The 13,212-nt window shown below is 46.4% G+C and overlaps 1 protein-coding gene across 2 annotated transcripts in view; it reads left to right on the top strand.

Annotated features, from left to right (window-relative positions):
* dock1 (dedicator of cytokinesis 1) overlaps positions 1 to 13,212 on the top strand; it is a 189,843-nt gene that overhangs the window by 124,689 nt on the left and 51,942 nt on the right. For both annotated transcript variants that reach the window (XM_030339626.1, XM_030339627.1), the window contains 2 exons: positions 2,506 to 2,607; positions 4,852 to 4,946. In XM_030339626.1, coding sequence (XP_030195486.1) covers positions 2,506 to 2,607; positions 4,852 to 4,946 — 197 coding nt within the window. The remainder of the gene's footprint in view (positions 1 to 2,505; positions 2,608 to 4,851; positions 4,947 to 13,212) is intronic.

Raw genomic sequence — 13,212 nt, 5'->3', positions numbered from 1 at the left:
TACATTTGTCTGAAGAACGAGGAACAAAAATATATATCGCTGTCGGTACAGGAAGGATGTTCATAGAACCAAGTGCCAAGCGCTAACCATCACTAGGTTAACCCATACCCCGTGTACAACAAAGATAGTGTAGGCTGCAGGTAGAGCACACTCCCTTTGAACGGTGGTTTTGTCAACCAAGCCTCGTCAATATCTCACACACGTTCCTTCTCCTGAAAACTCAATTACCGTTGTGATTGTTGTTTGATTGATCTCGTTTAGCGTCATGGTGAAAGGGAACCGACGCAGAGAAACATGGGCGAGGTAGCGCCGTTAATCAGCCAGTCAAAGCTCTCTCTCTCTCTCGCCGTCTCTACGTGTGCGAGTGTCCTACCAACCTGATGAGCTGGTCAGGGACCACGGGTCCCCGCCCGCAGAGACGAGGGGACCGGGTCTGGTTGCATCAGGACCGTACCGCCGTTACCGCTGCCGCCATCAGCTTGTTTACTGAGTGACGATGGAGTTGGGGTCTGAACAAGACGTCTGGGTTTATTCTGAGTTCCTCCACACGGCTTACACCCTTCCTGGTGGTGTCGGCTTGTTGCTGAGTAACACCAGAATCTTCCAAGCAGATCTCGACTCGAAGACATTTCGGTGTCTCGCCTGACATCCCCACTCCTGTCGAGATATGATGTTCTTGTCACCCGAGTATATCCCTGCCTGGCTGTGTTCCATTCCCCTCTCTACTTCGGATAACATTATTATATAGATATTTTTCTGTTATATTGTGTTATTTTTTTTTGTCATCTATCATCCGAAATCCCTGACACGACCCGACCCCTCTACCCTCTAAACCCGGCCTAGCGGTTCCCTAGCAGCTATCTTTCTCACTCACTCCCGAACCACACTCTCTCAACAACTTTTTTTTCTCTCGCACTCGCTGGTATACACACACACACACTAGAGATGCGCGGATGGGCCATTATTTCATCCGCAACCGCATCACAAAACGCTTGATCCGCCCGCCATCCATCCGCAACAATTTTTTTGACCAATTTTCAAAACCGCACCCGCCCGCCATCCGCCTGTTGTTTTTAGGTATATGCGCTGCTGACGCGAGGCTAGAAAGTTCTTGCCTGTTCTTGAAAGGAGACTGATCCAATGCCGCAAAGATATTTAAAGGATAAAGTCCCTAGTATGAAAGCCTATTGGCTATGTTGTAGCCTATCCCCAGAATATTATCAGTGAGGTGACGTCTGTCTCCGATCGATGCACAGGGAGAATCATTAAAATAGCCAAGCACATCGGCAAACCTGACCTTACCATAGGCTAGTAGGGGCCTACACTTTTTTATCATTGTAATAAAACGCAATTTGGTACACCATTTTAATATGGTAATATAGCTTACTGTGTTTTTTTTTTTTGCAAAATGAAAGATAGCCTTTTAAGGAAACGCCGACTCGAGCTATTAATTCCGAAATTTCACCGCATTGAAGGCTATATAGGCTACTGTAACAAGCCCAACACTTGCCTGCTTGCCTTGCAAATCAAAGTTTTCCGACTATTTTTCTTACCTTCTTTCTTAGGTGTTGATGTTACTGAGCTAGAAGTTTAACTTGTTCTGCACATCTCGCGCTGCCAATGCCTGATGTCACTTCTGAATAAAATCACTCCATCATCTCTTTGAAATTCCATATTCCACGAGTGGTAGGCTACAATGACTGGCTGTTTTAAAATATAACTTATACGAAACAAAATAACCCAGGCAGTTTCATCAACGAGACGTTAAAGCTTCTTCCAATACTGACAGCTGTCTCATAACTTGCAGGTTTGTGGAGACGCGACATGGGACGGATCGTCACTTAATTTAAACTTTTTTGCTTCCGTTAGTTTGTGTGTGTGTGTGTGTGTGTGTGTGTGTGTGTGTGTGTGTGTGTGTGTGTGTGTGATAGAGACAGAGAGGCCAATTTACTGCCTGATGAGAATTGGATTATTTCAAAATGTGCTTGGAAGTAGGTAACGACATTTAACAATGTGTATATATTTTTGAATTTCGTTGGTTAAACCGCCAACCGCCCGAATTTAATTAAAATATTATTTTTTGTCACGTCACCCGCCCAATCCGCGGTTTAACCGCGGAGTCCGCGGTTGCAACCGCCAACCGCGCATCTCTAACACACACACACACATGGAAAACACACACACACACACGGAACACACACACACACACACACATACACACACACACACACACACTCTCACTCACACACACACACACACACACACACACACACACACACACACAGAAAACACACACACACACACACACACACACACACTACCCCCCCAGCGGACGTAGCAGCGAGGGCCCGGGCGGGGGGGTTAATGAGACGGCCTGATGAGGGCCGCTCGTGTCTCCGACCTCACGTCCCAGCGGTCGGCTCCGTCCCGCCCACGCCCCCCTCCGTCCCGTCCCCGTCCCGCCCCTTGTGCTAACGCGGTGCCTGCTTGTGTTTGTGTCTCCAGGGCGGCTTCGTGGCCAGCATGACGGCCACGCTGAGGCAGATGGAAGACTACCACTACGCCCACCTGATCAACACCTTCGGCAAGATGAGGAGCGACGTGGTGGTGAGTAGAGCCCCTGATCCCTGACCCCAGGGGTCACCCTCCCCCCCATCCACCCACCTAACCCTACCCTAGGGGTAAGGTGGTGAGGGGAGGAGACCACCGACCCCCCCCCCCCCCCCCCACCACCTTACCCCTAGGGTCCTCCTTGCTCCTCCCCCCATGTGACCCCAGGGGTCCACCCCCCCCCCCCCCCCCCCCTCCCACCTGACCCCAGGGGTCCATGGCCCCCCAGCGACCGGCTAATCCCGGTTTCAGCGGGCTGCCCCCTTCACCCTTGGCCCATCAATTAATGTTGAATCGTTTAGAGTCCATGCTGAACTTTTCTGCACTATGGTAATGGTGGGTTTCTAGAGCATAATAGGACTCCCCCCATTTCTTATTCATGTTTTTATTAGTTTTTTCTGAGATAAGTAGGGGAACTTTATAGGACTTAACGGCGCTGACTGATGTTATGTTTCTTTTTAAGGCTCTGAATAATTTCATCCTTACAGTGCCTCATTAGCATAATGTTAACATGAAGGCTGCTAAGTGGCGTCTTCTCAGTAGCTAACCCCTATTATTTGGCGAACTCTATATACATGTATATATATATGTGTGTGTGTGTATGTGATATATAAGTATTAGCAATGTGCTTCCAAACAGTGGTTGGCCGCTGCCTGGCTTCACGTCTTAACGTTATCGTCCCCATTTCCATTGTTCATTCTACAAAGCCCTAACGAGATTGTTTATTAGAATCATTGGCTGAGTCCTTCCACCCGTCCACCAAGATGCTCCCACTGAGCTCCAGCAGAAGAACAGACTTCCGCTGCAACTCTGTTTTTTATTTCAACATTTTCAAGTTTGAGTCAAGAATACAGGCAGCTCTTTGAGTCCATCAATAGACTCACAGAGCACCCAAGGTTGTGTGTCTGATGTGTCCAGGTCCGGTTCTGGGGTTGGTGGGTGATCCAGAGTGGTCCTTTACACAGATGTATGTCTCCTGTGGATGTGGTCCTTTACACAGATGTATGTCTGTTGTTGATGTGGTCCTTTACACAGATGTATGTCTCCTGTGGATGTGGTCCTTTACACAGATGTATGTCTGTTGTTGATGTGGTCCTTTACACAGATGTATGTCTCCTGTGGATGTGGTCCTTTACACAGATGTATGTCTCCTGTGGATGTGGTCCTTTAGACAGATGTATGTCTCCTGTGGATGTGGTCCTTTGCACAGATGTATGTCTGTTGTGGATGTGGTCCTTTAGACAGATGTATGGCTGCTGTGGATGTGGTCCTTTACACAGATGTATGGGGGATGTGGATGTGGTCCTTTAGACAGATGTATGGCTGCTGTGGATGTGGTCTGGGCCGACGTTTTAGAGCTGGCCGCCTCCCAAATGACTTTGTGGCTTTGCTTCAATCCGGCCGCCTCATGGCTCCATCGTTCAGATCGGAGGCAGGGCTCCAACTAACTCCATTAGGATTGGAATCCTGGTGTATTTGTTATTTCTAATGCGTCATTCTGTGATGGAACATACACAAACAAACATGGAGAGGTAACTCGGTTCAGCCTGTTAAATATTTATCTCCTGGCCGCATCTATGCGCCGTTCATGTCTTTCATCTGTACATTTATATATTAAATGTTTTTTATACATGTGTGTATATATATATATACAACCCCAAGCAAACATGAAAGAGCAACTCATTTTGTCAGAATAGCCGCTAGTAATTTAGATACAACTCGAGTATTGCAATCTATTTTTTAGTTTACGTTTTTCCAATATGAATTGATTGATATCCACCCAATGACGTCTTCAACATCTTAAATCACAAGGACATAAGGAGGTTTGAGGCCCCAGGAGAGCATGAATTGCCTTCCACCCATCACAATCCATTACCGTAGTTCTGTCGATCTCAGATTATGACCCAACGAAGGAACATAATTGTATGTTTTTTTCGAGATCCCAGAATAGCTCATTTTGCATCGTTTCCCCGGCACTAAAGTAAGCCCCTTCTGAAACCAAGTTGCGAACCACCTATCAAAGCTAGGTGATCCTGGGCACCACCTTCCCATTACTGAAGTTATTTCCTGCCCACAAGCCTGCACCTCCTTCCTGCACCTACTTCCCATTACTTATTTAATTTCTGCTCACTAGCCAGCCGCAGCTCCCATTAGTGAACAGCTAATTCCAGACAGCTTTCATCTCGCAGGGGTGAGAAAGAATTCCTTTTGAAGGCTTTTTCCTCTCTGCTCCTCTTCCAGGATTTCCTCATGGAAACATTCATCATGTTCAAAGATCTCATCGGGAAGAACGTCTACCCTACGGACTGGGTCATCATGAACATGATGCAGAACAAGTGAGTACTGCGCCGCCGTCCTGCCTCTCAGATCCTCGGGACACGCAGACACACAGATACACACGCGCCAGCGCTGCTTTCATCTCTCCGGGCTGTTGTTGCTAAGGAACGGGAGTCAGGTGTGTGTGTCAGGACATTTTTCTGATGATGTTTTCGCCATGCAAATCCGGGCTCCTGGCCTTGGCTCCGCAGCGGTCAGGAGAGGAGACCGTGCAGCTGCAGAACGTGGTGAGAATCACACATGTAAGGTACTGCACTTTCCACCAAACTTCTCTCAGGTCTCAGGGCCGATGGATAACCCAATCACAGGTTTCAACCTCTCTCAGTGGTGTGCTGCCAGCATGTGTGATTTCAGGAAGACTTCAGTCGTTAGTATAATGAAAGGTTTGTTTACTAGGATGCAGATGATCAACAGCATTATGTGGTAATGCCTTTATTTAAACATGCATGCAAAGCTGTGTCAGATGGAGATACCCTGTGTCTTTGGCGTCTGTGAAAGGCCATCTCGGGCTGCTAGAAGGGTTCAGACCCCGATTAGGATTCATGAAGTCCTCCAGTAAACAGTGGCAGCCACCGGGGCCAGAATGCAAAATATGACAGTTTGGTGATAACGCCGTTATCACCACCACCTCGTCTCGACCGACGCCGTGGAGCACATCTGTATGCTGGAGACAGAGGAGCATCACTCCCTCCCCCTAAAGCCACGCAGACACATCCTCACCCTAAAGACACGTTTACGCACACTCACTCTCTCTGCCAAATGCACACGCACAGACAAACTCTCACCCCAGAAGACCAACAACAACAGACAGACAACGCTTTGTGTGGTTTATTATTGTATCTGTGGTTGGACAGAAGAAATGGATTCATGCATTTGTTAGCTCATTAAGCCCCCTCAGACGGTGCTTTGTAGTCTTGGTGCTTTTTGTATTTTTTTTATTCCATTTCATCTTCTAATTATTTATTTGGGGAATGGGAGTGTGGGGAGACCCAGAAAAGCATACCGTGGCCCCCCACTTCATCAGTGCCTTTACTCCTCTGGAGCAGCAGAGAGACCCATTTGGTATGCCAGCCACTGACCGCTGCTGCAGTTCGGTGTCAAGTTAGGGGGGAAAAGCCAGCCAATCAGAGAGAGACTCGTCTCCACACAGTCCTAGCTTTCAGAAGAAAAGTGGTCTCCACACTCTACACGCCAGAGTGTTCAGAAAACCATGTCGTCCCCACACTTCACAATCCAGCGGGTTCAGAAGACCAACTCATCCCCACACTTCACACTCCAGCATGTTCAGAAGACCGACTCCTCTCTACACTGTATGCACATGCCAGCGTGTTCAGAATACCAACTCTTCACATGCCAGCGTGTTCAGAAGACCAACTCATCTCTACACTGCCATCACATGCCAGCATGTTCAAGAGACCTACTCGTCTCTGCACTTCACACTCATGTGTGTTCAGAAGCCCAACTCGTCTTCATACTTCACACTCCAGTGTGTTCAGAAGAGGCCTATCTGGGCTCCAACATCCTCTCTTGTTTGTTAACTTTGCTTATGCGTCCGATTGGTTGTTTTCTTGCCCATCGTCGGTAGAGAAGGAAACCTTTCATAAGTGCTGTGAAAACGGGCTTAATGTGGTGGTTTGTTTCCAGGTCGTTTTGTGACATCTAAAAGCAGACGTTGCCATTCACACTGTTCTCTTTGTTTCATCATAAAATGGACAATGGTTGAGCCAAACGTAGCAATCACAGGGACGCGACATGACGGCTACATCATAGCAACGTTAGGGCTGCGTTTCTGGCAGTCAGAGGCTGTAAATAATTCTCAAATTTGTTTAGCAGATGGTCAGTGATAATGTTTGAGATGGGCTTTATTTTTTTTAACAGAGAATGTTGTACTTTCATGTAATGAGATAAGATTAACTTTATTATTCCAGACAGGGAGTTGGAGATGCAGATGGCACCACAAACATGGAATCACATGCAGAAGCATGTTCTTGGCTTGTGTAGACTGCCTCCTCCTTCCATCCGCTTATAACGTCTGGAAGTCAGTCTACACACACAAGTATTCCTCTGCCTTCACTTCTCGCAGACTCTGTTCACCACCAAATCTAAATGTCAAAACAAAAAATATTTCTCTATCTACCCAGATCTGGCTCACTTATTTCCAATAATTTCTGATCTATTTCAAACTAAAAAGCCCATTTATGAGCCATATCTAATTGTGTTTATTCTGTGCAGTGTTAAGGCCAATGGGAATATATTGGTCCAGTAAAGTTTCTGCCCCATCTTCCCAGTGGTGGAGCTGCTGTGCTTGCAGGTTGCCCAGAGTAGCAGCACATCGATTTTAATGTTTGGTTTAGTTTTTGTTTTTGGATAAACCAAATCTGAACTTGTTGTATTGAGCGGAATGCCGTCAGTTACCTGATGATGATGTCGTCACACTCACTTCCCACCTGGGCACCTGGTGATGATGTCACTACACACCTGGGCACCTGGTGATGTCACTACACACCTTGGCACCTGGTGATGTTACTACCCACCTGGGCATCTGGTGATGATGACACTACCCACCTGGGCAACTGGTGATGATGTCAATAGACACCTGGGCACCTGGTGATGATGTCAATAGACACCTGGGCATCTGGTGTTGATGTCAATAGGCACCTGGGCATCTGGTGATGTCACTACACACCTGGACACCTGGTGATGTCACTACACACCTGGACACCTGGTGATGTCACTACACACCTGTGCACCTGGTGTTGATGTCAATAGACACCTGGGCACCTGGTGATGATATCAATAGACACCTGGGCATCTGGTGATGATTTCACTACACACCTGGGCATCTGGGGTTGCTGTCACTGCACACCTGGGCACCTGGTGATGTCACTACACACCTGGGTACCTGGTGATGTCACTACACACCTGTGCATCTGGTGATGTCACTACACACCTGGGTACCTGGTGATGTCACTACACACCTGTGCACCTGGTGATGATGTCTAAAGACACCTGGGCATCTGGTGATGATGTCACTACACACCTGGACACCTGTTGATGTCGCAACACACCTGGGCACCTGGTGATGTCACTGCATACCTGGGGACCTTGTGATGTCACTATATACACCTGGGCACCTGGTGATGATGTCACTACACACTGGTGACTGTTTCTTCCTGCCAGTCCTGTCCCCCTTTGATGTCAGGGCACCCATCTGGTCAGCGTTACATAATTGCTCCTTTACGTCCGGTCCCCTTCATCCGACATCCTGACCATCTAAATGGGAAATCAGAGAGAAGATGATGGCTTATGAAAGAACCGAAAAGCCAATCTTAAGCCACAGGCATTCTGAAATTCCTGTAACAAGGGCCCTCACTTTGCCAGAAGGTGTTCGTCATTGTGTATTTGACGTCTTATCCTGATCAGCACAGTGCCAGGGCTAAATGGATGTACCTTTTAAATATGCATGGGTTCTGTTGCTCTTTTGTGCCAGAGTATGTAAGCCTTTTAATCACCTGTTCCTTATCCTGTATTTCTCTTAATGACCTGTCTTCACTTGACTTCTATTTATATATGACCTTGGCGGGGGTTATCTTCAGATTCAGGATACAGTTTGATACTTCATAGCAGTCTACCTTCTCCAGGCTCTGTCTCTTAAAGGGTTAGTAAACCCCAAACATCTTTCATTTGAAAACGCCTCCGCTTGAGTGAGTGTCTTATTTTTGACCAAAGATGTGTGAAGATAGTAAACAGGCGGGAACGTCCCTGTTAAATACAAGAAGTCTGCTACTTCTGGCTGAAATAGTGTTTGTTTTCTATTTGGCTGCCTACCATCTTGGAGGATATGATGGGACTTCAACATAGCCTTACTACTGGTAATGGTACTAGTAAACCATTCCACAGGAGCCATGGGCTCAGCAGACCGTGGCCACCAGCAGTACTGAATGAGCTGTCAGTCCTCCTCAACAGTTACCACTAACTCGTTACACTAAGGGTTGTGTTTCCACCCCAAACAACAGAAGACAAGTTTGAGTTACGTTTTGTCTCTAAGGTCACAGTTAGCCGGAGGCGTGATGAATGGATGTGGCCTCTGACTCTGAGCTGTCTGTTTCTGTGATCATATATAACCTGTTTAGAGGAGGACGCCTTCTCCATCTACCCTTATTAGGAGAGAGACCACTCCCAGCTAACTGACTACAGCAAACAGCGGTCCTCTTGCTAGTGTGGAAGGTCTGAATCAATCTCCTGGACATCTTGTCACTGGAAGGACAAAACCTTTGTTTTATTTTTTTTTCAAAGGTTCAGAATTTAGTCTGATCCAATGCTATAAGGTCATTCTCGGTGCCTTTTGGAGGAAAACAGATTGTAAGAGTGTCTTTACTCATTTATGGAAAGCTATCCAAGCCGTTCAGCCCCTCGAAGCATGAACTGGGGATCTGCTGCTGTGCAATTTGCCTTTGTGTTCTTATATTTTACTAAAGGTGTAGTCCATATGAAAAGAAAACCAAGGGAATAAATACAAAGTTAGTTACAAAGTCCATTGACCTGGGGCGTTCTTCTGGGGTGAAAGAAGCCACGACAGTAATGCTGAATCGCAGTGAGACAGCATCTGTTGGCTGCTCTGCAAAGTTATGGAGACTCTGAGCTCCTAAGAAGCTGCGGGCTCCCTGGAAGCGTGTGGCCAGAGACGGGCTAAATCAAGGCATACTAATTGCAGTCATTAATGTCGCTTACCGGAACACTCAATGGCGGTCGCCTGCCAGTGCAGAGCAGAACCTCTGAATTTCTTATAACCCACAAAAAAACTCAACACAGAGAAGATTGACTGGATGTGAAAATGTAAGGTGTTGAGTGTGTCTAGGAATGTTTCGAACTGATGTGAAGACTTTCATACATTATCGTATTGAATAAATTTGCAATACAAAAATGGGTAATATTCTTAGCAGTAGTTATATTCTATGGTTAACAGCGAACATGAAAAAGGAATCAAATTCCTCGGAGCGGAGGAATATTCTTCACTGACCCCTGTATGGCCTTACCACAAGCCGAGGGTAGGAGGAGGGAAAATACGTTTTGGTATTAGAGTTCATGTCTTGGTTGATGTCTTGGCCCGGAGGTATGTTCCACCCGCAAGGAGAAGACCTAACGTAAATGCTTTGACCATGGGTCTCAACATCTCAAGCGGGGCGTGCATGTTGGTGGTTGTTGGTGGTTTCCTGCTCTTCCTCATTCCAGGGTGTATACCTAACCGATTGCCCAATCCGCTAATGAAGCTCCATCTCAATACAATTCAGATTGCAATTCCATGGTGTTGGCGTCAAGCATGTCACTCAGAGTGCAGGGTTTGTTTCGTATCCTGAGTGAAGTGTTTAGATGGCAACTCACTCATAGTGTTCTGGAGTCAGAGCGATGCTCTGTGGAGAGGGATTGTTTTCATTAGCATCACTCAACGTGTGATGCATGGGGGGCCGTGTCTCTGTCTGCACACTCACCAGGGGGCCTGTTGTTTGGCATCATACAACCCCTCATGTTATCGTACACCCTCGTAGGGTGCATGTTATTGTTCACCCTTGTAGGGTGCATGTTATTTTTCACCCTTGTAGGGTGCATGTAAAAGTGAGCGCAGTAAAAGTGCTCTCAGAAACATGTGTTGACGGATGTGTGAGTTGTGAAAACATGCAAGTCATTTTTGCTCGGGGTTTCTGGCAGTGAGATGCTGCCATATTCATTCTCTCATCTTGTGAGTCACAGCCTGACATTTTAGGACCTCCTCTCAGCATGCACCTCAACTGATGTGCCGGTCATAATGTGGTGCTTGTTCCTCTTTCTCCTTGCGGGATTAAAGGTCAAAGCCTTGATCGGTTACAAAACCAGGTTTAAAAGTACTGTGTGTGTGTGTGTGTGGGGACCAAAAGAAAATAATGAATCCAGTTTTCAATTACCATAGTGTTTGGAAGTTCATCTTCCACTTCTTCCAGTCGCCATTGAACTGGGCCCTGACCAGTTGGGACGTCATTGCCAGGGACCATGGCGGTTAAGGTCAAGCTTGTGTCAACTAAATGAACCCCATGAAGGAGGCTGTTTGTGTCATCCTTCCAACAGCAGGATTTGAGATCATAGGCGAACATTGATAGCAGAATGTTACGGATGCGCTGAAAGGGATTTCAGGGCCGATACCAATTTAAAAACTATTCATTTGCGAAGGAAACAAAACAATCATCGTAAAAACAGTTTTCAAATCTTTCAGCTCTTCATCAGGTCAACATAAGTTTCATTGAAATCACAATTATTCAAACCATTATTTTTGAGTTTGAAAACGCCCAGACCTAAAACATAATGCAGGTCTGCTGTCACAGGGAAGATGCATTTGTGCATACAAATGCACAAATGGCCGAACATTTCTATCCCCCGCTGTTGAACGTTTATGTACTCAAGGCACATTGGTATGTTGATCTATACCTGATTATAATTAAGGTAATCTCTGCCTAGATGGCACACAGGCATACATATCATCTCTGGGTGAAGTGCTTTGTGGCTCAGCTCCTCCATCTCTACAGACCCCTGGGACTGGAGTGGTAATGCAGAAGCCTGTTTTGCTGTGTTTTCCAGCGTGTTCCACCCTGTTAGTAGTCTTCACACCACTCCTCCTGCTCTTTGACCGACGTCAGCCTTCGCTGTCGTTCCTACTTACATCTCTGGTATTCTTAGACTGCAAGTAGCAAGCATCTGTCAGTTTCGGTTTAGTGTTTATGTGTGTGTGTGTGTGTTTGTGGGCGCCTGTTTGTATGTGGCTTTTTGTTCCTTCTAACAGTGGAATTGATCCATTACCTCACTCGGCCTCTCACACTAATTGCAGGCGTCTTGTAAAAGAAAAGCGTTGACATTTGCTGATGTCGTTCACTGCTTCAGGCCTGGGACGCCCTAGCTGTTAATCAGGCTGGTCCCTGTTATTACCTCATTCTGATGGCTCCGTGTCATGTGTAGACCGATCATCGTAATATTAGGATTATGTTCTCGGTTTGATGCCCTGTGTCCGCAGCTAGCTACCCAAAAGACACCCTTGAGCAAGACACCTTAGTCCTGTTCAGTGCGTTGTGCTACCTGCAAAACGCCAGGCACACCGCAATGCCTTCTCTGTTGAAGCCTTGAGTTTAAATATAAAGCAGCTTGCTGCTTCTATTGTTTATTGTTACTAGGCAACCAGGAAATTGCTGTTCTTGTCCTAACCACTATTAAACATATTTTTGAAATGTATAATTTATCCAAACATTATATACGTATAACATAATAGTTCCGGGATGCAGCAAGAGCCAGCGCTAGTTTCTCCATGTTGTTTACACAGAGAGCCCGGCGCAATTCATCTGATTGGACGATGGAAAAGAACGCGAATGACGTTGGATGCTGTGAGTTACGTTTTCTCACCTCGAGACGTTCAAGGTGCGCCGCAAAGAATCCGCGGTTGCAAACGGTGTAAGACTCGAGGCCGTCCGCAACGCAAAAGCAGCAAGGAAAACAATGCGTTGTGTCTGGGTTCACCGTTAAGCTGCCAGTCTGTATTTGTAATTCGCCTCATATCAAGAAACTAAATGAATAATTTGTAAACATTTATGTCAGTTGTGGTTTGTATTGATGTGTAGAAGGGAAAACAAAGGTACTCAAAAAGGTTTGGGCGATCCGACAAAAATAGCAGTCGGAGACGGACTGAAAATGCTCAACGGGCGAGCGTTGTGCCTGGAGAGATGACTGTTTCCTTGAAGGAACGATGGTTAGGTGAGGTTGTGTATAATTAACCCAAACAGTCTGAGCCCTCTCCCTCTGTGAGTCTCACAGACTCACGCTGAGCTACTTTCCTAGTACTGCCTCAGACACTTGTGAAACCATTGCAGTCTGCAACATCAACTCCATTTCTTGCCAAAATGGTGTTGCCGTAATTTTTCCAGAATCTGACCCCATACAGAATTTTTATCCCAGTACAATGATGTCAAGGGTCCAACTTTTCTGCTTCTGTTTTCAGATGAAACTGAGTGGATTTTGCAGAATGTGATTGTTCACAGCAAAAGTGTAATTCCTCGTATTAGAAATTTGCCTTGCCTTGCCTTTTCTGTGACCACCCGCCCAATGGTGGAATTTCATTCTTGCCTGTGAGTGAGAATCAAAGTGTTGGTTATAAACAACCGTCTTGCACTCATGCTGCAGAGTGACTGATGTCACCAAGGAGTTGTGGCGCAAACAACTTGACAGAAGCCACAGACGAAGATGAGATCAGAC

This window comes from Gadus morhua, chromosome 18, assembly GCF_902167405.1.
Source record: "Gadus morhua chromosome 18, gadMor3.0, whole genome shotgun sequence".
Taxonomy (NCBI): Eukaryota; Metazoa; Chordata; class Actinopteri; order Gadiformes; family Gadidae; genus Gadus; species Gadus morhua.
The sequence above is the reverse complement of the archived record's forward strand: the minus strand, read 5'-3'. Positions and strand labels throughout refer to the sequence as shown.